The sequence below is a fragment of the Nerophis lumbriciformis genome, linkage group LG08, assembly GCF_033978685.3.
Source record: "Nerophis lumbriciformis linkage group LG08, RoL_Nlum_v2.1, whole genome shotgun sequence".
Lineage (NCBI taxonomy): Eukaryota > Metazoa > Chordata > Actinopteri > Syngnathiformes > Syngnathidae > Nerophis > Nerophis lumbriciformis.
Window position 1 is genome coordinate 37,245,448 of NC_084555.2, and position 23,347 is coordinate 37,268,794.

Below are 23,347 nucleotides of genomic sequence, written 5' to 3' on the forward strand. Positions count from 1 at the left end.
AATGGGGCTGATTAAAACAAATTCAACTGATGCGCTTTGGTGTTTGCTGGCTTTTTTTTTATGTTGTTATTTTTTTTAATTCAGGAAATATATTAGTAATGATCCACAGCCTCGCACGCAGAATTAAGTGTCAGTGTCTAGATTGCGATTCAGAAAAGGTGTTACAGGTTATACAGTAGATGTATTCTTTCAATTGCACACGCAGTGTTAGTAGATCACAAGAAACGCGCCCACTCATTGTACACACTTTTTTATTTTTTGCACACACTGTTTAGCGTGTGGTATTTGGATCTTAGTAAATCAGGCCCAAAGTCTCCAAGGTAAAAGTGCATTAGAAAATATCCAGTAACAAACGTCTCCACATAATTCAGCATACTGAGTCAAACGCTACAAATTAATTAATTATTGTGGCTTGGTGTCACGAAAAAAAAAATTTCCACATCACTGCAACTTAAAGACAGCATTGCATATGGTTAATAATGAGTACCGGTAGGTTAGTGTTCTCTCTTTGACTAATTTCACTTGATCAAATATTTTCTAACAGTCCACACTAAAAAAATCATAAAAGTAAGTATGATTCTTGCTGATATCATTTCAGATTATTATCGGTATCGGCCAATACTCAGTGCTCCAATATTTGTATCGTATTATAAGTGAAAAAGTTGTATCGGTACACCCCTAATTACAATCATCATACCCATTTAATTATCACAATGATCTGCCCACAATGATCTGCCCTTTGACCTAATCTAAATCTCTCTTAATTTTTAGTGTTAAAATCTGGTCTTTCTTGCTGCTTGATGAATGATGATAACACAGACCAGTGGAGAAACCAGTAGGGATATTTGACTGGAAGTTACAATTTGGAGGAAAGCAAAGGGTTGTTACGAGAAGTGCACATGGCCTCAGCAACATTGTTGATTATGTTACCGTCAGCATGGAGAGCAGACTGTCACAGCCTGACTTCTTGTGCATTTTCTCCAACCAAATATGTTGGTAGGCATTCAGGAAGTAATTATTAGTTTTGTCCCTTAGAGGGGTGGGGGGTACAATAAAGTGTGACATTGAGGACAGAAGAAGGATTTCAACTGAATTGACTTGGCAATATTCCTCACATGCAGAAATATAGTAGTCCAGAGTAAAATGCCCCTGCATTAGAAACAGGGTAGTAATTGTTTGCGATACTGGGACATATTTCACTGTCAACAACTCTGAATGAATGCGACATGCTGCTAGGCAGGCAGGTTGCCGCCTCCGAGCACATATTGAAGGTGGCTGCCTTCCTACTTGGGCCCCATAATTGTTTTCCTCCCACTGTAGCTGGCTTCCTGTAATTGAGTTACAGACCAGCAGGGCATGAAATTGCTAGTGTCCCTTTTTGAAAAGGGAAAACATCTGCAGGCCAGACATTTGTCCGACAAACACACAGTGGGGGCCTGCGCATTAATGCACGGTCACAATCCAGGAAGTGAAAAATGGGGTTTCAGAGAGCCAAAAAGAAAAAAAACACACAGACAAAGGTGTTAGAGATGCTAAAACAATCATAGGGAGCTGTCCAGTAAGTAATATCTGAGACAGATTATAATACGTTTTTTTAGCATCATTTAGCACACACATTTTGTAAGTACAGTATAACATCTGTAATCTAGTACCTCGGCAGATTGTAAAGTGGAGCCATTCGGAAACAAGCAACAACAGCTCTTTTCCTCTGCTTGGACAGCAACTTCTGCCAGACACATTTCTTGGATCTCAATGGCTGCTCCACCTAATAGTAGAAAGAGTGCATTTATCACGCACACGCACACACACACACAGACACACACACACACACACACACACACACACACACACACACACACACACACACACACACACACACACACACACACACACACACACACACACGCACACACTGTGACAGTGTTTTAAATGACTAAATTCAAGTTCATCTTTGTTGATGTAATGAAGGCAGATGGTAGAAAAGAACGTAGAGGAAAAACAATTCCACCCACTAGTGTTGTTGTATTCAGTATTGTACAAAAGGCCAACACTATTTCCTTCATTAACTTTTTCACAGCAAATATTGGAACAAAAATCGGTAAATAAACTAAATGTGTTTTCTTTCCCCCTTTTCATAAAAAAAAAACACGTATTTGTGGTAACAATCAATGGGTAGAGCATACCAGAAAGACTACGATGTGCAGAAATTCATGTTAACATAATTCATTGGATTATTTTCCTGTCCACGTTGCTACTTTGAGTGGTCACTCGTTACTACGAAAAATTAGTTTGATCAATTTCAAAAGAGCCGCAAAGAGCAGATAAATAACAGGAAAACATTAGCATGAACAGTCAGACACACTAAGAAGTAGGGATTGGAAGATTAACCGGTTTGCATTGAGCCGTCGACATGCACATGCAAAATACAAATACATCTGTAGGGCATCTTTTAATTGCTGCGGTTTAGGGGAAAAATTTGAGACGCATCGACTCTTACCTCATATCGATTTAAAGGGGTCATGATTGTTATTCTACATTTAAAACACATCCTTGTGGTCTATATAACATGCAATGGCGGTTCTTTGGTGAAAAAAATTGCATATATTTTTCTTTAAAAATGTTTTCTACGTTCAACCCACTTTTTTGCTCCCTTTTTGTCCGACAGTTCGTTTTGAGAGGGAGAGTTGTTAGATGCAAATGAAACTCTCCTCACCACCCTGAGTGAACATTCGCCCCCGTCCAGCAAAAATGTTTTGTAGTTTTTTAGCTCTCTTGCTTGTATTTAGCACTATGGACTTTAGTGACTGCCACCAGCCATCTGTTTTGAGTTTTGAGAGACTTTCACCACAGCACAACATCCCAGATGATATAGAGAGATCAGTGGTTCACCGTGTAATTGTCGGCATTAAGGAAGTTGGCGAAGATGCTGGCGGACGAGAGAGAGGAACGAAGTCCGGCTATTTACCGGTCTGGAACTATAGGCTTGCTAAGGTTGAACTTTTACCAGTTCTGTAACTTTGTAATGCTATATCCTGGACGAATGCATGTGTGTGTTGACAATGAAAGGCTTTTCTGTTCTATATCATGTGAATAACTCTGCTGCACAGCTGCTTCAAGTTGTAAAAAGAGGTTCAAACTGGCTATACAGCAGCGTTTCTCAAAGTGTGGGGCGCGCCCCACTGGTGGGGAATAGAGACATGACAGGTGGGGCGCGAGGAACGGGAGGGAATTTCACTTAAAATTTTTTTTTTTTTTTTAGATTTTTTTTTTTTTTACTATGCTTTCATTTTCTATACACACTGTAAATCACTTTGTGATTCTGTCTGTGAAATCCGCTTTATAAATAAATGTAAATTACTTATTTTTCCTGTGGGCTTTACATTTCTAGGTAGGAGCAAAAGTTTGACAGACATAGCAACAGTAACTAATGGGGGCGGGGCTAAGCGGAACAAACTTGACGAGACAAGCGCAGCAAAATGAAAAGCTGCCCCACTGTCAAACGACACAGTTGCGAGACGTATATGCGACATTGCAAGTGATCTTGAGGAACAACTCGGAGACAAATGAAAATAAAGTCGTTTTGCTTTACAAGTGGACGAAGCTACTGACAGCAATAAAGACTGCCTGTTCATCGCATACGTCCGCTTTGTGAATGGCGAGTCACTGTGCGAGGATTTGCTGTTTTGCAAATACATCAAAAATAGAGCCTCTGCTGATGAGCTGTTCAAGATAATGGACAGTTTCCTCAAAGAACACGACCTTAAATGGGAAAACTGTGTGGGCTTTTGCTCTGATGGCGCAATGACCATGGCAGGGTCAAGAAACAAGCTGCAGGCTCTAATAAAGAGGGTTGCGCCAAATGCGCATTGGACACACTTTGTCATTCACTGGGAAGCACTCGCGTCAAGGCAGCTCAGCCCCGAACTCAATGAGGTTTTAACAGATGTGAGCGCGGTAAATTTGATCAAAACACGACCACTGAAAGCGCGACTATTCTCTGCACTGTGTGAGGAAATGGGAGCTGATCATACAGCCGTGCTGTTTCACCATACTTGCCAACCTTGAGACCTCCGATTTCGGGAGGTGGGGGTGGGGGGCGCGGTTGGGGGTGGGGGCGTGGTTAAGAGGGGAGGAGTATATTTACAGCTAGAATTCACCAAGTCAAGTATTTCACACACACACACACACATATATATATATATATATATATATATATATATATATATATATATATATATATATATATATATATATATATATATATATATATATATATATAAAATACTTGACTTTCAGTGAATTCTAGCTATATATATATATATATATATATATATATATATATATATATATATATATATATATATAAATAAGAGAAATACTTGAATTTCAGTGTTCATTTATTTACACATATACACACACATAACACTCATCTACTCATTGTTGAGTTAAGGGTTGAATTGTCCATCCTTGTTCTATTCTCTGTCATTATTTTTCTAACCATGCTGAACACCCTCTCTGATGATGAATTCTGCTTCGTCTCCTTGTTGTGTGCGCAGTTGTGCACTGCACTCTCTAAAAGCCCTAGATGTTAATGTCACATATGCATGTACATTAGATGGCAGTATTGCCCTGTTTAAGAGTGTCACAACATTGCTGTTTACGGCAGACGAACTGCTTTACGGTAGACGAAAACGTGACTGCTGTTGTTGTGTGTTGTTGCCATGCTGGGAGGACGTTAATGAAACTGCCTAACAATAAACCCACATAAGAAACCAAGAACTCGCCCTCGATCATTCTACAGTTATAACGTGATTGGCAGGCACGCTGTTTATATTGTGGGAAAGCGGACGTGAAAACATGCTGTCGACACGTCACTCAGGTACGCCTGAATTTCGGGAGATTTTCGGGACAAAATATGTCCTGGGAGGTTTTCGGGAGAAGCGCTGAATTTCGGGAGTCTACCGGAAAATCCGGGAGGGTTGGCAAGTATGTGTTTCACAGTGAAGCAAGGTGGCTCTTCCGGGGCAAAGTGCTGTCACTTGCCCTGTCTTCCCAAATGCATAGCTCCTCCTTTTTTTTTGCAAAGATTGCAATGTGGCACTTTTATTTTATTTATTTTGAACTTGATGCAAGTTATATGATTTATTATTGAACTTGATGCAAGTTATAACACTTTTATTTGATTTATTATTGAACTTGATGCAAGTTATAACACTTTTTTTGATTTATTATTGAACTTGATGCAAGTTATAACACTTTTTTTGATTTATTATTGAACTTGATGCAAGTTATAACACTTTTGTTTTATTTATTATTGAACTTGATGCAAGTTATTTTATTTATTATTGAACTTGATGCAAGTTATACCAGGCAGCACGGTGGAAGAGGGGTTAGTGCATCTGCCTCACAATACGAAGGTCCTGAGTAGTCTTGGGTTCAATCCCGGGCTCGGGATCTTTCTGCGTGGAGTTTGTATGTTCTCCCCGTGACTGCGTGGGTTCCCTCCGGGTACTCCGGCTTCCTCCCACCTCCAAAGACATGCACCTGGGGATAGGTTGATTGGCAACACTAAATTGGCCCTAGTGTGTGGATGTGAGTGTGAATGTTGTCTGTCTAGCTGTGTTGGCCCTGCGATGATGTGGCGACTTGTCCAGGGTGTACCCCGCCTTCCGCCCGATTGTAGCTGAGATAGGCTCCAGCGCCCCCCGCGACCACAAAGAGAATAAGCGGTAGAAAATGGATGGATGGGCAAGTTATACCACAGCTGCACAGTTATTTTATTTATTATTGAACTTGATGTTATTTTATGTTATTGAGTTTGAATGTATACAACTTGATGTTACTTGATCCATCCATTTTCTACCGCTTATTCCCTTTTGGGGTCGCGGGGGGCGCTGGAGCCTATCTCAGCTACAATCGGGCGGAAGGCGGGGTACACCCTGGACAAGTCGCCACCTCATCGCAGGGCCAACACAGATAGACAGACAACATTCACACTCACATCCACACACTAGGGCCAATTTAGTGTTGCCAATCAACTTATCCCCAGGTGCATGTCTTTGGAGGTGGGAGGAAGCCGGAGTACCCGGAGGGAACCCACGCAGTCACGGGGAGAACATGCAAACTCCACACAGAAAGATCCCGAGCCCGGGATTGAACCCAAGACTACTCAGGACCTTCGTATTGTGAGGCAGATGCACTAACCCCTCTGCCACCGTGAAGCACTTGATGTTCAATAAATTTTAAAATGTTAAGCTTGGCGTTAGCGTTCTGTTGGGGCGATGGGGGCAGGTGGGGCTTGAAAACTCGCCCTTGTCCAAAGTGGGGGATGACAAAAAAAGTTTGAGAACCACTGCTATACAGTAAGCTGAGCTACCGCGCGAACCATTCTAACTGGTCCTTTGCCAAACACAGTAGGCACTGATCCAATTAAAAGTAGTTTTTAGGAAACAATTAATTCCTTATTTTGCCGTAGGACGGTGACGCTATTGTGACTTGTCTTAAAATAGAAAGCTAAGCTAGCTACACAACAACTTGAGCTAACATTGCTAACCTATCATTCACACATTTCTAACTGACTGCCATTTCTTACCATTTCATTGTCTCCTCCATTGCCAGAATAGTAGACAACGTCTCCGCCATTAAAATTAGCTTCTGGGAAAATCCATCTTTGTTGGTGAAGCAGGAATCTTTGAAGTGGTTTGCACACACAAAGACAGACTACTTCACAGTCAAAGGCACATTTACCGCAAAACAAAAAGTTAGCTAATTCTTACTTCTTCAGATGAGACTGGAGGTTTGAATAGGGTCCTCTGTTGGGTAATACAACCAATAACACAGCATTTTCGTTCTTCGATTCATATCTTGGGCATTTTGTCGTCTAAATTACAGATGCTAGTCACATAAATTAAAAATAGCGAACGCGCGGAAGGCAGTTAAGGTCGATTTATCATATATGGGTAATCCGCTGAGTGTGTGCCCAATTTGTGATGTCAGCAATTGTGCACATTCCAAACGGACCAATTGAAGGAAGTAGGCAGGAAGGCAAGATCGTTATATAAATATCTGTAATGCCTCCACGTTTTGATTTCTAATTTTCGGGACTTATATCCCACATACACAACAGTAGGTACTAGTAGTTAAGAAAATTAGGTTTTGCATGATAGGACCCCTTTAATTCGATTTTAATTCGATTTTAACCAAATATAAAACAACATTAAGACTATGGCAACACTATGTGTTTTACAAGAGGAATAGGCATCTTGATCAAACTAATCCGAGTTGCAAAATGTGCCACTCTGCTGTCAAATTCTTCAGTAAATTCCCCAAAAAGACACCGTAGAGTTATTGAGTCTGTTTAGCTGAATTGTAGAGCCAGCGTTTACAGCTAGCGGGTCCATGACTATGACTTCTGTTTTGTTTGATCAGTCGTTTTACTGCCATGCTACAGGCACCATTTAGAAACAATTAAAGTATGTAAATAAACAGTTACAAAATATTTATGTGTAAATAACTAATTTCACAATGTAAATATATGTGGCTTATTGTCCGGTACGACTAATACGTGGAAAAATATGTTTTTTTTGGGGTGCGGCTTATATACCGGTGTGCTTTATAGTTTGGAAAATACAGTTCTATAAAAGATGCACATTGTACAGTCACTTATGACGTTATAACAGGTCTAGTGTGGGGCGGCGTGGCGCAGTGGAAGAGTGGCCGTGCGCGACCCGAGGGTCCCTGGTTCAATCCCCACCTAGTACCAACCTCGTCATGTCCGTTGTGTCCTGAGCAAGACACTTCACCCTTGCTCCTGATGGGTGCTGGTTAGCGCCTTGCATGGCAGCTCCCTCCATCAGTGTGTGAATGTGTGTGTGAATGGGTAAATGTGGAAGTAGTGTCAAAGCGCTTTGAGTACCTTGAAGGTAGAAAAGCGCTATACAAGTACAACCCATTTATCATTTATTTATTTAGTGTTAGAATATGTGCCGCTAAAACATGAAATGCATCTCCAACTTTCCACAACATATTTTCTTTAGTTGGAGGTGGAATTCTTGGAGGCTAAAATGTAAACATCCCTAAAGATCCTAATTGTTGAGTATTAAACTCTGCGACTGTTTTTTTCGGATATTGACCACGTTGGGGTTCCGGTCAGAGAACACACAGTCATCATTTGGACTCTTTCAACTTTAATGGTGCATATTGGTTTAGGTTCATTTCTTTAGTTAGTTAGTATCTGTAAATCAGAAGCAAACACCCATCAACATTTATGTCATTTAACTAAACAACAATATAAATATATGCTCAAAGTAAAATACTAGAGACATAATATATTGCATTTCTACAATGGCATGTGAGCTAGCCACATTAGCAGCAACAATGCTATCCTTAACAGGGAGATGTTAGCTCCTAGCATTCTGACAACACAGCACCAATAATACTCATAAAACACCACTAAATGTTACACAAACACAGTGATGTCTATTAATAAACTAAATTAATCTTATATAATAATCAACATACTCACATCGTCAAAGACTAGAGCACCGATTAAACGTAACAGAGAAACAAGTCAGCACACATTAACACACGTCAAAAGGGAAGCGGAAGTGACCCCTACAGGAAGGAAGCGGAAGTGACACTGTCAAGAAATGCTTCAAAATAAAGTATCTGAAAACATAGATAAACATGGAGAATTCTTAACACTAATGATGACTGCACATTATATAAATGTTTTTTTTTAGCTCGTCAGGTAAACATTGAAGAGTCGCGAAGCCTCGTATGACGTCATGTCACATTTTACAGTACGGTCATGTGACTGCCAGTCTCCGTTTGTTAGGGGCAATGGAGTCAAACGTCACTACTGCTTACGTTGGATTGGTGAAACAGAGACATGTGACAGTGCCCACTGGAAGAAGTCTAACAATCAGAATCAGAAATACTGTATTAATCCCCAAAGGGAAATTGAGATTTTCAGCACAATCCCATTCAAGTTTGAATAATGTGTATTTTCAAACAGTAATTAAAAGATTATGAGTAAATGTAATGATGACATAAATAAATGTAGCAACCAGAATGAAACTCAACGTAACAGAGTAATAGTGTTTCTCCTCAAGTAAAAGTAAAAACTATGTTGCATTAAAACTACTCTGATGTCTCTGCGTTGTCGACTTTCTACATGGAAGAAGACCTATGACCTTGTGCTGGCTTAACATGAATGTAACAATTACATAACTAAACCCACTTGGCATCCATTGCCGTATGTGGGTTCAGATCAGGGGATGTCGTTGTGGTTTGTGAAGCCCTTTAAGGCACTTGTGATTAAGGGCTATACAAATAAACTGTGATCCAAAAAATTAAGTTAGTCAATGTGATAGAGTAAATGTCTTCCAAGGACATACCTGAAAAGCAGCACTATGACCATATTAAGATATACAAATTAATACATTTCCCGTATTCAAATTAAATGTGTAATGCTAAAAAAAACCTGAAACACAATTGTCCAAAACATCAGTAGATTCTATGATTTCTTAGCACATTTTATAACATTATGCTTAACAGGAAGTTTTAATGTTCACAATGTAAAATAGATGTGCTTGAGTATGTGACATGCCTTATGTTCACTGCCAACACCTCCAGACAATGTGTGAAAGTGCAAATTAATCCTACCAGCTCCAGGTTGAAAACAGCAGCGGAGATCCTCTGGATACGATCCACCACTCTCTCGGGGTCAGGAGGCCCCTCGCCTCGTAATATGATATCCTTGTAAAGGTTCATCTGCCACCTCACGGCAGGGTCCTCAGACTGGAGGCAGGTTTCACAGAAAGATATCAAACAAATACAGCAAATGTTATGATACACTAAATTATCTTGGCATCAAGTTTCATTGAGTCCCTTAACAGAAAGTCAAAAATCTGTTGCTCACTTAGGGTGTATTCAAACTCAGGTAATTTTAATGTGCAGGATTTGAGTGTGATTCACCCTTGCTCCCTCCTGGCCCCTGGTGGCCTGCCCTCACAGTGTGCATTATGGCCTGCTTAATTGTCTCATCACTTTTTTCTGTTGTTGTGAACAATTGGCAGCTTATCTGGTGCTCCTCTTATAATTTATCTTGCACAAAGTTGGCGCTTTGATCAATTACTTGCAAGAGTGGTGATCACTTTAATTATATAGCATGTTTTATTTTGCTGCACTACTGAAATTATGTGACTATGTGAACTATGTCCAGTATTATTTAGAGTTGTTCTGATTATATTCAGTGTCGTAGGTTGCTGATGTCATTAATTTTTGCAAGGAGTTCATTAATTAACACCTCTTTATTATTTGCAAAAAATATTTTGCCGCAGATTAGCGAGCACCCCGAAAGGGACAAGCGGTAGAAAATGGATGTATGGAAGGTTAGCGAGCATGGTTTTAATTTTGGATCATGTTTGACTCTTTGTACTTTGTTTTATATTGTACAAAACCCAGTGGCGGGCCATGCGTTTCCCACCGAGGCCTTCAGCGATGTCCGACTTCAATGATTACCTCTCAAAACATCATCATTTATGTCCCCACATGACCATTGCTGGAGAAATACTATACCGAAACACATTTACTGGCCATTGAACCACATCAACAGTGTGCAAAACAGGTTATTTTCTGGCGCATTTAAAAATCAATAAACCCGCATCAGCAATGAAAACATATCTTATGTACTGTCAAAATAAAAATTGCAAAAAACATATTAAACGTGAAAAAATAAAGAAACAAAATATTTGAACTCACAATTTGTAGAACCCATTCGACGCCGTATAAGCCAGTGGTGCCGCTCGTTGTGTGGCAGGCATTTCCCCATTTCAGCGTCGAGATACCTGATCTAGCTTGGTTCGACATTGTCTCACAAGATGTAGTTTCTCTTTAAATATCCTTCTTGAAAATGGCCTTGCAAATATATGTGTTGTCTTGTCTAATCATAAAAGATGCAGACGAGGCGTGTTGGCTGAGTTCTTAAAGTTTACTCCACAGCGTGTTCATCGATAACATCCAGCTGCCGGTGTTGTGCCGGAAAACGCACCCCTGCCATAATATGCACCCCCTGACGCGGGAGCGCGCTTACGTCACTCGGTTGCGTCACTCGTCTCGAAAAGTATATCTAACTCGGCTGTTGGCTGAAATCGCCTCTTTTAAATCGCCTCTTTCGGCATAAAAAAGTACATAAAGTGAAATAATCCAAGTTTTCTTTACTTGTGCTTTACTTGTGGATGAATTAAAAATTGTGAGCATTTAATGATTTCGCCGTCATTAGATCAGATAAGGCGAAAACAATAACCAATTAATATTGGAATATTTGCTGTCCCGAAAATGTAGTATTGTCTACCTTGACAGCTATACTGTAAAGAATATGTACACCAAAGTAAACCTCTGTACTTTTTTAGAGACATCAAGAAGAACGAATGTTTAACCATTATGGTGTTGTCGTGATCCAATACATTCGAGGTGTTGTCGTGATCCAATACTCGTATTTTAAAAATATGACATTTTCTTTAACTTTAAGCTAGGAGCTCATGGGTGGATGGATGAATAAATAAATGAATGCATCTGATATCTACCTTTGATTTGGTTTTAAGAAGTTTCAAATTGAACCTTCACAAAAAACATTACCAAAAGTACCCGAAGTACCAGAGGCGGAGTTATGGGGGGGGTGCATTTCCCACCTGCCACAGAATGCACCCCCCATCTATCTCTGGTTAGGAAGGTCCTAGAGACATGAAACTCAACCTGGTTACTCATCATAGCCCCCCCGGTATACACTGAAAACCATGTGAAAATTGGACTACCAGAAGTGGAGTTATGGGGGGGTGCATTACCCACCTGCCACAGAATGCACCCCCCATCTATCTCTGGCTAGGAAGGTCCTAGAGACATGAAACTCACCCTGGTTACTCATCATAGCCCCCCCGGTATACACTGAAAACCATGTGATGATCAGACTACCAGAAGTGGAGTTATGGGGGGGTGCATTTCCCACCTGCCATAAAATGCACCCCCCATCTATCTCTGGTTAGGAAGGTCATAGAGACATGAAACTCACCCTGGTTACTCATCATAGCCCCCCCGGTATACACTGAAAACCATGTGAAAATTGGACTACCAGAAGTGGAGTTATGGGGGGGTGCATTACCCACCTGCCACAGAATGCACCCCCCATCTATCTCTGGCTAGGAAGGTCCTAGAGACATGAAACTCACCCTGGTTACTCATCATAGCCCCCCCGGTATACACTGAAAACTATGTAAAAATTGGACTACCAGAACTGGAGTTAGGGGGTGGGGGGGGGGGGGGGGGGGGTGCATTTCCCACCTGCCACAGAATGCACCCCCCATCTATCTCTGGCTAGGAACGTCCTAGAGACATGAAACTCACCCTGGTTACTCATCATAGCCCCCCCTGTATACAGTGAGAACCATGTGAAAATTGGACCTCCAGACGTGGAGTTATTTGCATTTTCAGGCAGATGTAAAGGCATCAGACAAAAATGACAGCATAATACCTTGCTCTCAAGCTCCTGGCTGGGACCAACCTTCTGGATGTCCCAAAAATATAATTGAAACTTTTCAATCTTTGAAAGAAGGACATGGGCCTTCTTCCCTGCAAATTCCTCTTTCACATCTGCAGAAGATGAACCATATCAAACCATGAAACATGCTGTATTCATTAACCTATTATTATACCATAAAACCCCTTCTCAAAAACATATTTTCCATTTCAACCACAATTCTTAAAAATGTTACGATTTCCTTTTCTGACAATTATGAGCTGTGTTCATTTTGCATGAATGCAACAAAGGAGTAACAAGCGTTACGCTCATAACTTTTTTTTTTCCAACTGAGTAAGCACAGAATGACAAAAAACTTACATTTTTGGACTGAAGTTTTTTTATATTTTGGAGTTTTTTCCTCTACCTCTCCAAAACAAGCAGATGGAGGTGAGGAGGCTGGTGCAGCTGGAGGTGAGGAGGCTTGTGCAGCTGGAGGTGAGGAGGCTGGTGCATGTGGAGGTGAGGAGGCTGGTGGAGGTGGAGGTGAGGAGGCTGGTGGAGGTGGAGGTGAGGAGGCTGGTGGAGGTGGAGGTGAGGAGGCTTGTGCAGCTGGAGGTGAGGAGGTGAGGAGGCTGGTGGAGGTGAGGAGGCTTGTGCAGCTGGAGGTGAGGAGGCTGGTGGAGGTGGAGGTGAGGAGGCTGCTGGAGGTGGAGGTTCTGTTATGGTGGATTTGGCCAGACGAATGACGGTGGGGCGGAGACATTTTTAGAACAGCAATATCCCCCCCACTGCAAGGAAAGGGCTATGATGAGTAACCAGGGTGAGTTTCATGTCTCTAGGACGTTCCTAGCCAGAGATAGATGGGGGGTGCATTCTGTGGCAGGTGGGAAATGCACAACCACCCCCTAACTCCAGTTCTGGTAGTCCAATTTTTACATGGTTTTCAGTGTATACCGGGGGGGCTATGATGAGTAACCAGGGTGAGTTTCATGTCTATAGGACCTTCCTAGCTAGAGATAGATGGGGGGTGCATTCTGTGGCAGGTGGGTAATGCACCCCCCCATAACTCCACTTCTGGTAGTCCGATCATCACATGGTTTTCAATGTATACCCGGGGGGCTATGATGAGTACTCAGTGGCCTAGTGGTTAGAGTGTCCGTCCTGAGATCGGTAGGTTGGGAGTTCAAATCCCGGCCGAGTCATACCAAAGACTATAAAAATGGGACCCATTACCTCCCTGCTTGGCACTCAGCATCAAGGGTTGGAATTGGGGGTTAAATCACCAAAATGATTCCCGGGCGCAGCCACCGCTGCTGCCCACTGCTCCCCTCACCTCCCAGGGGGTGATCAAGGGTGATGGGTCAAATGCAGAGAATAATTTCGCCACACCTAGTGTGTGTGTGACAATCATTAGTACTTTAACTTTTTACTTTAGTAACCAGGGTGAGTTCCATGTCTCTAGGACCTTCCTAGCCAGAGATAGATGGGGGGTGTATTCTGTGGCAGGTGGGTAATGCACCCCCCCATAACTCCACTTCTGGTAGTCCAATTTTCACATGGTTTTCAGTGTATACCCGGGGGGCTATGATGAGTAACCAGGGTGAGTTTCATATCTCTATGACCTTCCTAGCCAGAGATAGATGGGGGGTGCATTCTGTGGCAGGTGGGTAATGCACCCCCCATAACTCCACTTCTGGTAGTCCAATTTTCACATGGTTTTCAGTGTATACCCGGGGGGCTATGATGAGTAACCAGGGTGAGTTTCATGTCTCTATGACTTCCTAGCCAGAGATAGATGGGGGGTGCATTCTGTGGCAGGTGGGTAATGCACCCCCCCATAACTCCACTTCTGGTAGTCCAATTTTCACATGGTTTTCAGTGTATACCCGGGGGGCTATGATGAGTAACCAGGGTGAGTTTCATGTCTCTAGGACCTTCCTAGCCAGAGATAGATGGGGGGTGCATTCTGTGGCAGGTGGGAAATGCACCCCCCCATAACTCCGCCTCTGGTACTTCGGGTACTTTTGGTAACGTTATTTGTGAATGTTCAATTTGAAACTTCTTAAAACCAAATCAAAGGTAGATATTAGATGCATTCATTTATTTATTCATCCATCCACCCATGAGTTCCTTAAAGTTAAAGAAAATGTCATATTTTTAAAATACGAGTATTGCGACAACACCTCGAATGAAGCAGCAAACATTCGTTCTTCTTGATGTCTCTAAAAAAGTACATAGAGGTTTACTTTGGTGTACATATTCTTTACAGTATAGCTGTCAAGGTAGACAATACTACATTTTCGGGACAGCAAATATTCCAATATTAATTGGTTATTGTTTTCGCCTTATCTGATCTAATGACGGCGAAATCATTAAATGCTCACAATTTGGAATCCATCCACAAGTAAGGATAATTTCACTTTATGTACTTTATTATGTCGAAAGAGGCGATTTCAGCCACTTGAATGACGGCGAAATCATTAAAGGCTCACAATATTTAATTCATCCACAAGTAAAGCAGAAGTAAAGAAAACTTGGATTATTTCACTTTATGTACTTTTTTATGCCGAAAGAGGCGATTTAAAAGAGGCGATTTCAGCCAACAGCCGAGTTAGATATACTTTTCGAGACGAGTGACGCAATCGAGTGACGTAAGCGCTCTCCCGTGTCAGGGGGTGCATATTATGGCAGGGGTGCGTTTTCCGGCACAACACCGGCATGTCTACATTCAACAACCTAAACGGGGCTACTGCGCATGCGCTTCACTACTGTGGCATACTGGGTAATGGAGTTCTTATTTTACCTAGCTCATAACATCACAAAATATATCTGCCATAGGCAGACCTAACGGTCCCGATGAGTATCCAATCACAGGACGCGTAAATGTCACGACCAACGTGAGGCCATCTAGAAGGCTTTACTGACAACAACTCGTGATCTGATTGGCTATCGCAATTGTCTGTCAAATGTTTGTGTCCGTTCACTGACAGTGCACAGACGCCTGCATTGTTGGTTCTAAAGGCCTCGGGCAGATTCCGTACAGCATGGCAACATAAGCTAGCTGACTTTTGATTGGATAAAAACTCTATAACCTAAAAACAACGGCGCTGGAAGGAGCATAATATGACATGAAGATAATATGAATATTTCTAGATATTTAGGGAAAGTAAATTAAAAATTACTTTTATCTTTAATTATGATCATGATTTCTGGTTATGTTAGGCCAGCAGAGAAGGCCTTGCTGGCCCTGACGGCACACCACTGACAAAACCCAAAACCAGTGAAGTTGGCACGTTGTGTAAATCGTAAATAAAAACAGAATACAATGATTTGCTAATCCTTTTCAACCTATATTCTATTGAATAGACTGCAAAGACAAGATACTTAACGTTCAAACTGGAAAACGTTATTTTTTGCAAATATTAACTCATTTGGAATTTGATACCTTGCAACATGTTTCACAAAAGCTGGAACAAGTGACAAAAAAGACTGAGAAAGTTGAGGAATGCTCATCAAACACTTATTTGGAACACCCCACAGGTGAACAGGCTAATAGGGAACAGGTGGGTGCCATGATTGGATATAAAAGCAGCATCCATGAAATGCTCAGTCATTCACAAACAAGGATGGGGTGAAGGTCACCACTTTGTGAACAAATGTGTGAGCAAATTGTTGAACAGTATAAGAACAACATTTCTCAACGAGCTATTGCTAGAAATTTAGGGATTTCACCATCTACGGTCTGTAATATCATCAAATCAAATCAAATCAAATCAACTTTATTTATAGAGCACATTTAAAATTTACCACAGGGGTAGCCAAAGTGCTGTACAATGAGCAGGTTAAAAGATAAAACGAGTACCGAGCAAACACAACACAACACAAACCGAACACGATAAAAAATAAATAATTAAAATAGAATTAATAAAAACATAAAAACATAAAAACAGGATCACAGCAGGTGTATTATGGGGCGCCATTGCAGGATGGATATCACTCAGTGTTAAAAGCCATGGAATAAAAGTATGTTTTTAAGAGAGATTTAAAAACAGGAAGAGAGGAGGCTTGTCTAACACTCATGGGTAGGTCGTTCCAGAGCTTGGGGGCAGCAACGGCGAAAGCTCTGTCACCTCTAAGCTTCAGCCTTGTGTCAGGGACCGTCAACAGCAGCTGATCGGCTGATCTTAAGGATCGGGTGGGGCAGTAAGGCTGAAGGAGGTCGGAGAGGTAGGTTGGCGCGAGGTTGTTTAAACATTTAAAAACAAATAAAAGGAGTTTAAAATGTATTCGGTAACGCACAGGGAGCCAGTGAAGGGACGCTAAAATAGGGGTGATGTGCTCACGTCTGCGGGTCTGTGTTAGCAGACGAGCAGCAGAGTTCTGCACGAGCTGCAGGCGGGCGAGGGAGGCCTGGCTAATGCCAACATACAGGGCATTACAATAATCAAGACGAGTAGAGATAAAAGCGTGGATTAATTTCTCAAGATCATGTCTTGATAGAAGCGGTTTCACTTTCGCTATTTGGCGTAATTGATAAAAGCTTTTTTGAACGACGCTGCTGATTTGTTTTTCGAATTTAAAATCTGAGTCAAACTTTACCCCCAGGTTTGTGACAGAGTCGCTGAGATACGGGGTCAGAGTGCCGAGGTCAACGTTGGGGGAGGGAGAGCGACTTGGACTGAACAACATAACTTCTGTTTTATCTTCATTTAGGCTCAGGAAGTTAGCTGAAAGCCAGATTTTGATGTCGTGCAGGCAGTCAATAAGACGTTGAACCGTGTTATTTTGTGCCATGGGAAAATAAATCTGGCAATCATCGGCATAAAAATGAAATGCAATACTGTACTTCCTAAAAATAGAACCAAGGGGGAGAAGGTAAAGCGCAAATAAAATTGGGGCAAGGATTGAGCCCTGGGGGACCCCATGTGGTAAAGGAGCTGTGGACGACATAAAACTGTCTACTTTTACACAAAAACTCCTGTCGGTTAGGTACGACCGGAACCAGTTGAGGGCGACGCCCTTAATGCCCACACAGTTCTCAAGACGAGTGATTAAGGTGGCGTGGTCGACGGTGTCAAACGCAGCAGACAGATCTAAAAGCACCAGGACAACATATTTACCAGAATCAGTGGACAGGAGGATATCGTTAAAAACTTTTAGATGCGCTGACTCTGTGCTGTGGAGGGCTTTAAAACCGGACTGGAACAGCTCAGTGATACCATTATCCTCTAAGAAGGGCAACAACTGACTGTAGACAACCTTCTCTAATATTTTGGAAATGTATGGAAGATTAGAGATAGGTCTGAAGTTAGAGAGGAGAGAGGGGTCGAGGCTGGGTTTTTTAAGTAGAGGTCGTACCACTGCATGTTTAAACTCTACTGGAACTATTCCAGAAGAGAGGCTACTATTGATAATGTTAAGGACACTTGATCCAATAGTAGCAAGTACCTCCTTAAACAGGCGAGGTGGGAGGGCATCTGCAGGAGAACCAGAGGGCTTCATATGACTAACTGTGTCACTTAAAAAAGAAAAGGACACCGGCTCAAACTGATGGAAAACAGAAGAGAAATGCAGGGGAACAGAAGGGTCATATGAAGGCTGAGATAGACTGGCTCTAGTTGACACAATTTTGTCAGTGAAAAAATGGAGACAATTTTCACAGAATTCAAAAGAAGCATCAAAACCAGCAGATTTGGGAGCATCAATGACAGTGTTAATAGTTTTAAACAGAACTCTGGGGTTGTTACAGTTAGAATATATAATCTGAGATAGATATATATTCATTTCTGCTTTTACAGTCATCTGAAAGGAAAACAGGCTTTCTTTAAAAATGGCAAAGGACACATGCAGCCTGTCTTTTTTCCATTTTCTCTCTGCTCTTCTACATACGCGCCTGGCAGCCCGAGTGACGTCATTCAACCAGGGCTGAGGCGTAGCTTTAGAGCGGCGGCATTTGAAAGGCGCGATCGTGTCCAATGTTTGTAAACAGATAGAGTTGAACCCAGAAACCAACTCTTCAGTATTCAGACACACAGATGCTGCAGAATTATCATCACAAAGAGTCGAAAAAATAGAGGAGAACCGAGCAGGAGACGAAGAATTAAACATGCGAGAGCGTTGGGGCGGTGCGCACAATTTAACTGGACACTGCGTGGCAATATCAAACAGGATTGGCATGTGATCAGAGAACACAGCGTCGCAAATGTCCAAATTAAAAACACACAAACCATACGAGAGCACTAAATCGAGTGTATGCCCACGTTCATGTGTAGAACCACACACAGACTGTACAAAGTTAAATGAGTCGATTATATTCAGGAAGCTCCTGGAAAGCGGCTCATCTGAACAGCAGGTGTGAATATTAAAATCACCCACAATAAGGACACGATCATATTTGGGCAGGATTTCAGCCAGAAATTCAGAAAAGTCAGTTATAAAGTCTTTGTGGTACTTGGGTGGTCGATAGATGACGGCACACAGGACGACATCAGAAAGACCCAGTTCAAACATGCACAGTTCGAAGCTTGAAAAGGAGGATTGTAGGCGGATCTGACGGCATTTAAAGTCATTTTTAAAAACGACTGCTAATCCTCCTCCTTTTCGACCGGACGGCCGTGGGGAATTAAAGTAGGAACACTCCGGAGGCAGAAGTTCATTAAGAGGGGCGGACTCACCGGCTCTCAGCCATGTCTCCGTCACACAGAGGAAGTCCAGTCCGCGGGAAGTGAAGAAATCCTTCAGGATAAAAGTTTTGTTTGTCAAAGATCTTGCGTTCACAAGACCGAACCTGGCGGGGGCCAGCACGTCCAAGGCCACAATTAATCCGGGTGGGGCCCGACACACAGCCCGCAGGTGGCGGTGATCCACCCCGCGCCTCCGGGGGCGGGGACAGCAGGAGCGACGACGGCAAGCTTCTTCCTCCAAACCAACGATAGGAACCAGCCAGGAGCCGATCGGATCGAGCGAGCGTGGGTGCAGGAGGAGACCGGATACCGCACCATTCCTCCTTCGGGGAGCCACGGGAAGCCGGGCCAGGAGTGCCCTAACTTTCACCAGCTGGCCGCCACGTTTACCGCGGCGCCGGAGACGCTTCCGCCGGGGGAGAGGAGCCAGGGGGCGGGAAAGGAAGGCAGGAATCCGGCCAGGTGAAAAAGCTGACTGGGACGTCGAAAAACCAACGTCGAAGTTGATCATATCAGTGGGAGAGGGGCAAAGATCCAACAGTGTTTGGCGGTCATACACAAGCAGTGAGCTGACAGAGACGAAAATAGACGCAAAAAACACAAAAACGAACAGAGCTGACAGCGAGAGACGGCAGGCCAAAGCACATACTGGCGCCATCTTGCATCGGGGTCAAACGGTTCAAGGAATCTGGAGAAATCACTGCAACGTGACCGTCGATGCGTAAGGGGGTACTGCATCAAAAACCGACATCAGTGTGTAAAGGATATCACCACATGGGCTCAGGAACACTTCAGAAAACCACTGTCCAGTTTGTCGCTACATCTGGAAGTGCAAGTAAAAACTCTACTATGCAAAGCGAAAGCCATTTATCAACAACACCCAGAAACGCCGCCAGCTTCGCTGGGCCCGAGCTCATCTAAGATGGACTGATACAAAGTGTAAAAGTGTTCTGTGGTCTGACGAGTCCACATTTCAAATTGTTTTTGGAAACTGCGGATGTCGTGTCCTCAGCAACAAAGAGGAAAAGAACCGTCCGGATTGTTATAGGCGCAAAGTTCAAAAGCCAGCATCTGTGATGGTATGGGGGTGTATTAGTGCCCAAGGCATGGGTAACTTACACATCTGTGAAGGCGCCATTAATGCTGAAAGGTACATACAGGTTTTGGAGCAACATATGTTGCTATCCAAGCAACGTTTTCATGGACGCCCTTGCTTATTTCAGCAAGACAATGCCAAGTCATGTGTTACAACAGCGTGGCTTCATAGTATAAGAGTGCGGGTACTAGCCTGGCCTGCCTGTAGTCCAGACCTGTCTCCCATTGAAAATGTGTGGCGCATAATGAAGCCTAAAATACGACAACGGAGACTGTTGAACAACTTAAGCTGTACATCAAGCAAGAATGGGAAAGTATTCCACCTGAAAAGCTTCAAAAATTGGTCTCCTCAGTTCCCAAACGTTTATTGAGTGTTGTTAAAAGGAAAGGCCATGTAACACAGTGGTAAAAATGCCCCTGTGCCAACTTTTTTGCAACGTCTTGCTGCCATTAAATTCTAAATTAAGGATTATTTGCAAAAAAAAATTATGTTTCTGAGTTTGAACATAAATATATTTTCTTTGCAGTCTATTCAATTAAGTATAAGTTCAAAAGGATTTGCAAATCATTGTATTCTGTTTTTATTTATGAATTACACAACGTGCCAACTTCACTGGTTTTGGGTTTTGTAAATTATTCTATCAAGTTCCAAAGCAAAGAATACCATGTTGCTGACTCAGTCTCTGTGCAAACAGACATACTTGTGTTTGTTACACGTGACCAGGAGAGAAAGAGGTTTATGACAGAAATGATTTAAAAAAAACGGTTGCTTTGTTGCTGTTAAACTGGTGTGGTGTGGTGTGTGTTGTAGTATGGTGTAAATTACAGTACATGATGTCGGACCAGGGAAGAGAGCGGGTTACAGCCATTGGAAGGTCATCGCAAGTTGTTGTTTTTTTAACTCTGCTTGGGTCCTGACACGTGAGACACCACTTTTACGATGTCAATTAATAAATGAGTATTGTATGGGTAAAAAGTATGGGTATTCCAATACAGTATAAAGCAAAGTAAGAGGCGCATTAATTCAACACTCACTTTTACTCTGAGGTGAAGGTTTTGCCAGATGTGTTCTTTGACTTCATCGTCTGTGTCTCTCTGTAAAACAAATTTAACAAAGCTTAAAACGAGTTTGGCATTTTATTGAAGCTGCACACTTGTTTGAACAGTAGATTTTAGTCTAACCATCAAATAGCGCATCTTTGCCAGGGAAATGAGCTCCTGGTCTCCTGGGGTGCACATGTTGAGGCCGATTGGAAGCATCTTCTTCAGTGCGGCCACGATCAGTGATGTTTGGATGGAATAGAACTCACCCCGGCGTTTCTTGTGTTTCCTTTCCTGGTCCTGTCCTCCAGACTGAAACAAATACACTATTAACCATACAAAATACGCAATGAAGGACCACAACAAAGGAACTAATTACCCATTTATATTTACCTCAATCATAAAGGACTAAATTAGCATTTAACAGTGATTTTATTACAAAGTGGAAGACTGGATAAGAATAAAAGCCAGCAATATTGACAGTGCGTATTCAGTCCTGGCACAATCTGTGATAACACTTAATGTTCCACTGAAGCATAAAAATATCTCACACCTCAAAAGAAAACACAACTAACAAGCTGTCTTTATTTCAAAAGAAAGATGTTACAAAAAAGTGGAAAGGAAAACAACTATTTAGCCAAATTGAAGCAGCAGGCTCTGGAAAAAAATCATACATTTATCCACATTGATAAACACACACACATATTACCACACACTGACAACAACATATACACACTCGAGCCAGCAAGTGGCCAAACACAACACAATCTAACAACCAAAACACTCCACATTTTGCTAGAAATTCCATGATTTCACCCTCGAAAGACGGTGAAGAACGAGGAAAGTAGCTATGCCAAACACAGCAATAAAAGGACAACATAATAATATGACTTCACTATAAATGACAAAGCAAGGAGACACAATGCACTATTGCCTTATTAGCTTACAGTAACAAGCCAATAGGCTGCCAGGGAAGCATGCACTGCATCACTCTACCTTTTCCTTAAAGGACTGTGTGAGACACAGAGACAGGAAGAGAGGGACATGTAGGTAGAAGATAAGGGTGACAGTTATTGGAAGCAAAAGGTAGTTGTTTGTGCTGCCTTTCAAAGCATTTGATGTTGACAAATATACAATATTTGTTTTTGATGAATGATTGTTAGTCCCATGCGATAAGTCACACAGATGCATACAAACACTCATTGAAGTCTGTATGTTGGGAGCAATTTGTTCTCGTATTGTTTTTCTAATGCCTGATTCCAGACTGGACAAAGCTGTACAGCATAAACAAAGTTGAGACAGATTAATATGAACACAAATCTGTGTAGTAATTTTTTTCTCTGCTGTAACAAGGCTTGTTGACAATATATGTTTGTTTTCCTTTAAAAAACTAACAATTTGTAAGAAACATGCGTAAGTGGGATGGGCAGCACAACTCAGCATGTGCCGTATTTATGTTGTAAATGAAAACAATTCTGCATATGAAAACATACTGCTGGGTCTTGGAAGAACTGTTACTCCGTTTCACAAAGGTCACATTATTGGCTTGCATATACAGTACAAAACACAGGGAATATCTAAAATTATTCATTTGTAGGCAATGCTGACAGTGCTGAACCACCACGAAAAAAATGTGATCCTGAATAATGTAATGATTTAGTCTGGTAAAACCAAATGGTAATAAAACATTACTAGCATATTTTAAATAGTGACGTGCACAATGCCAAGACATACAACACTTTGAGTGAGGTAAGGGACTGCAGTCTCGACTCAGGGCCTGATTTACTAGAGGCTTGCTTGCACTAAAACATGTGTAAACCTGAAATAGCACACGCAGAGCTAATCTACTAAACGTGCACAAAGTGGATTGCGTCTGTTAGACTAAGTGAGCAGAACAAGGCGTACAATTAATTTTGCGTCTCTGTCTTCATTAATATGCAAAATATATGCTGATCATCGAAATGTCCACAATACTGGGAGGAGGAGATGCAAATATAATTATAATAATTAT

General features: G+C 41.9%; 1 protein-coding gene across 5 annotated transcripts in view; it reads right to left on the reverse strand.

Annotated features, from left to right (window-relative positions):
• Nucleotides 1–23,347, reverse strand: part of LOC133611746 (ryanodine receptor 3-like) — a 359,447-nt gene that overhangs the window by 41,980 nt on the left and 294,120 nt on the right. For 3 of the 5 annotated variants that reach the window (XM_061968833.2, XM_061968834.2, XM_061968831.2), the window contains 4 exons: nt 21,478–21,648; nt 21,331–21,390; nt 9,667–9,801; nt 1,653–1,765 (listed from right to left, as the gene is read on the reverse strand). In XM_061968833.2, coding sequence (XP_061824817.2) covers nt 1,653–1,765; nt 9,667–9,801; nt 21,331–21,390; nt 21,478–21,648 — 479 coding nt within the window. Of the gene's footprint in view, nt 1–1,652; nt 1,766–9,666; nt 9,802–21,330; nt 21,391–21,477; nt 21,649–22,332; nt 22,348–23,347 lie in introns of all 5 variants that reach the window. The other 2 variants (XM_061968832.2, XM_061968830.2) reach the window with 1 other exon arrangement.